Source organism: Aplysia californica, unplaced genomic scaffold, assembly GCF_000002075.1.
Source record: "Aplysia californica isolate F4 #8 unplaced genomic scaffold, AplCal3.0 scaffold00554, whole genome shotgun sequence".
Lineage (NCBI taxonomy): Eukaryota > Metazoa > Mollusca > Gastropoda > Aplysiida > Aplysiidae > Aplysia > Aplysia californica.
The window spans coordinates 370,873-373,314 of record NW_004797824.1 but is presented as its reverse complement, the minus strand read 5'-3'; the positions used below and the strand labels follow the sequence as shown (position 1 = coordinate 373,314).

At 41.8% G+C, this 2,442-nt stretch overlaps 1 protein-coding gene across 2 annotated transcripts in view; it reads left to right on the top strand.

Annotated features, from left to right (window-relative positions):
* The window catches only part of LOC101858663, an 11,128-nt gene extending 9,281 nt beyond the window's left edge, over positions 1 to 1,847 (top strand). The window contains exons 4-5 of one of the 2 annotated variants that reach the window (XM_005106743.3): positions 208 to 302; positions 1,498 to 1,847. In XM_005106743.3, coding sequence (XP_005106800.1) covers positions 208 to 302; positions 1,498 to 1,731 — 329 coding nt within the window. In that variant the 3' untranslated portion in view covers positions 1,732 to 1,847. The remainder of the gene's footprint in view (positions 1 to 207; positions 303 to 1,497) is intronic. The other variant, XM_005106742.3, reaches the window with a different exon arrangement.
* Positions 1,848 to 2,442: the final 595 nt, after the last annotated feature.

The following is a 2,442-nucleotide window of genomic DNA, read 5'->3' as shown; positions in this document are numbered from 1 at the left end:
GGAGGAGGAGGAGAAGGAGAAGGAGAAGGAGAAAGAGAAACCTCCACCATATCAGTATCACTTTCACGCATCCACCAATCAAAAAAAAAAAGAAAGAAAGAAAGAAACTCAGAGAAATGGCGGTCACTGCAATGGGTCCATGCCAGAATCTAGTCATGTATTGTCCAAGTCCCATCAGACTGACACAAGTTTTGGTTCCACCAACAGTGGTCGTCTCTCCAGGAGCCGTCATCAGCAAGCACGTCATCGCAGAGATTGTCTGCCCGCACCAACACTCGTTCCGGCCCAGTGTCGTCATTCAGGTAATGGGAATATCAATAAATAATACATTGTTACAATTGTAGTTGTAATCTTAAGTACCCCATACACGCTCAAATTTGTTTGATGGTTTGATCAAATATGTTTGACACAATATTTTTTTTTATAGGTTTTTGATCGTGTATGGGTGTGTTTAATGGTCTAAATAATTTGATGTCAAATATTTGACGGATCTGTTTTCAGTTCATATTTTTGTCAAACCGTCAAACTGTTTGATCGTGTGTGGGCTTCATCAAATTTATTTGTGCAAACATTATTTTTTCAGTTGCTGCCGGATAGAAAAGATCTACTTTTTACATCATCATGGCGCCATCAAAGAATGAAAAAAAATAAATATATATTCTGGATCTAATTGAAGTGTACCAGAGTTTTCCTGAACTATGGAAAGTTAAAAATAAAGAATACATGTATAGTGACCAAGATAAAAAAAAAGCTGCCTATGACGCTCTGCTGCTGAAATAAAGGGAGCGGTATGCACATACCAAATACGTAGAAAGGAAAAAGAAAATTAATTCAATGCGGACGAGTTTTCGTAGGGAGTTCTCAAAAGTGTGGGGCTGGTGCAGATACCTACGAGCCTTCATCATTTAATTTAGAATTGCCAAATTTTTGGCGCGCATAAACCAATTTTTGGCCCACTTTCTTTTCTTTCTTTTTTCTTCGCAAGGCTAAAGCAAGAGCCAACGCTGTTGGTCCGTCCATTACAAAGTCTTGGCACACACAGATGTTTGCCCCAAAAATTTGAGAGTGTATGGGACACTTTATTCTTAGGCAGGGATGGAGAAAGAGAGAGAGAGAAGAGTAGGAGGGAGAAAGAGAGAGAGAGAGACAAAGTGGGAGGGAGGAGGGAGAGCCAAGAGGAGGGGCGGGGGTGTTTAAGAGTGTGCGTGTGTGCGTGTGTGTGTGTGTGCGTGTGTGTGTGTGTGCGTGTGTGTGTGTGTGTGTGAGTGTGTGTGTGTGTGTGTGTGAGAGAGAGAGAGAGAGTGAGAGAGAGAGAGAAAGAGAAAGAGGGAGAGAGGGAGAGAGAGAGTGTGAGAGGCAGACATACAGACATACAGACAGAGACAGAGGCTGACAGAGACAGAGACACAGAGATCGAGATGGAGAGAAAAGTGAATATTTTACTATTTTACTCAATTCAAATGCTCAATTTTGCTTTGTGTTTTTTGTTTATCTCAGGACATCCACGGAGCTATCACTTTCATGGTGTTTTATTCCGACACGGAAATGTACACATCGACAGAGCCTACGTACCCACATCTACAGCCGGAAGTTCCGGTGGTTCCACTGAAAGATTGCTTAGTACCTGGCAACTTCGTGGTCATACATCGGCCAAGCTGGCATTACTTTTCAGATACGACTGTAGGATTTCGCATTGACAACCTTACTGATGTGCATTTCATAACACGATAGGTTGTTTTTTTTTTGTACATGTATTCGAAGATTCTTCGTAGATCCACCATAAATCGTAAACCACAGAATAGATCAGGTTCGAGATAGAATTTTAACTAGCTGAGGTTCGAGTGTTACCTGGGACCCCCTCAATAGAAAGTTTCAATGCTCAGGAATCGAACTCAAGTCTCCCGAGTGCGACAGTGAAGCGCCTGATCGCTACACAACAAATACTGATTGTTTGTATTTTGTTAGGGGGTATGGGGTACAAAAGTGAGAGAAAGAACAAATATTGAGAGAGAGAGAGAGAGAGAGAGAGAGAGAGAGAGAGAGAGAGACAGAGAGAGAGAGAGAGACAGAGAGAGACAGCGAGAGAAAGAGAGAGAGAGACAGAGAGAGACAGAGAGAGAGAGAGAGACAGAGAGAGACAGAGAGAGAGAGAGACAGAGAGACAGAGAGATTTACAAACTCGAGCTGGTAACACACTGTTACTTGTTCTCTTTCGTCTGACCGCGGTTGAAACAAGAAAATGAAATCCCTCTCTGTCTGTCTGTCTGTCTGTCTGTCTGTCTGTCTGTCTGTCTGTCTGTCTGTCTGTCTGTCTGTCTGTCTGTCTGTCTGTCTGGCTCTCTCTCTCTCTCTCTCTCTCTCTCTCTCTCTCTTTATATATATATAGATAGATAGATAGATAGATAGATATATATATATATATATATATATATATACACATAT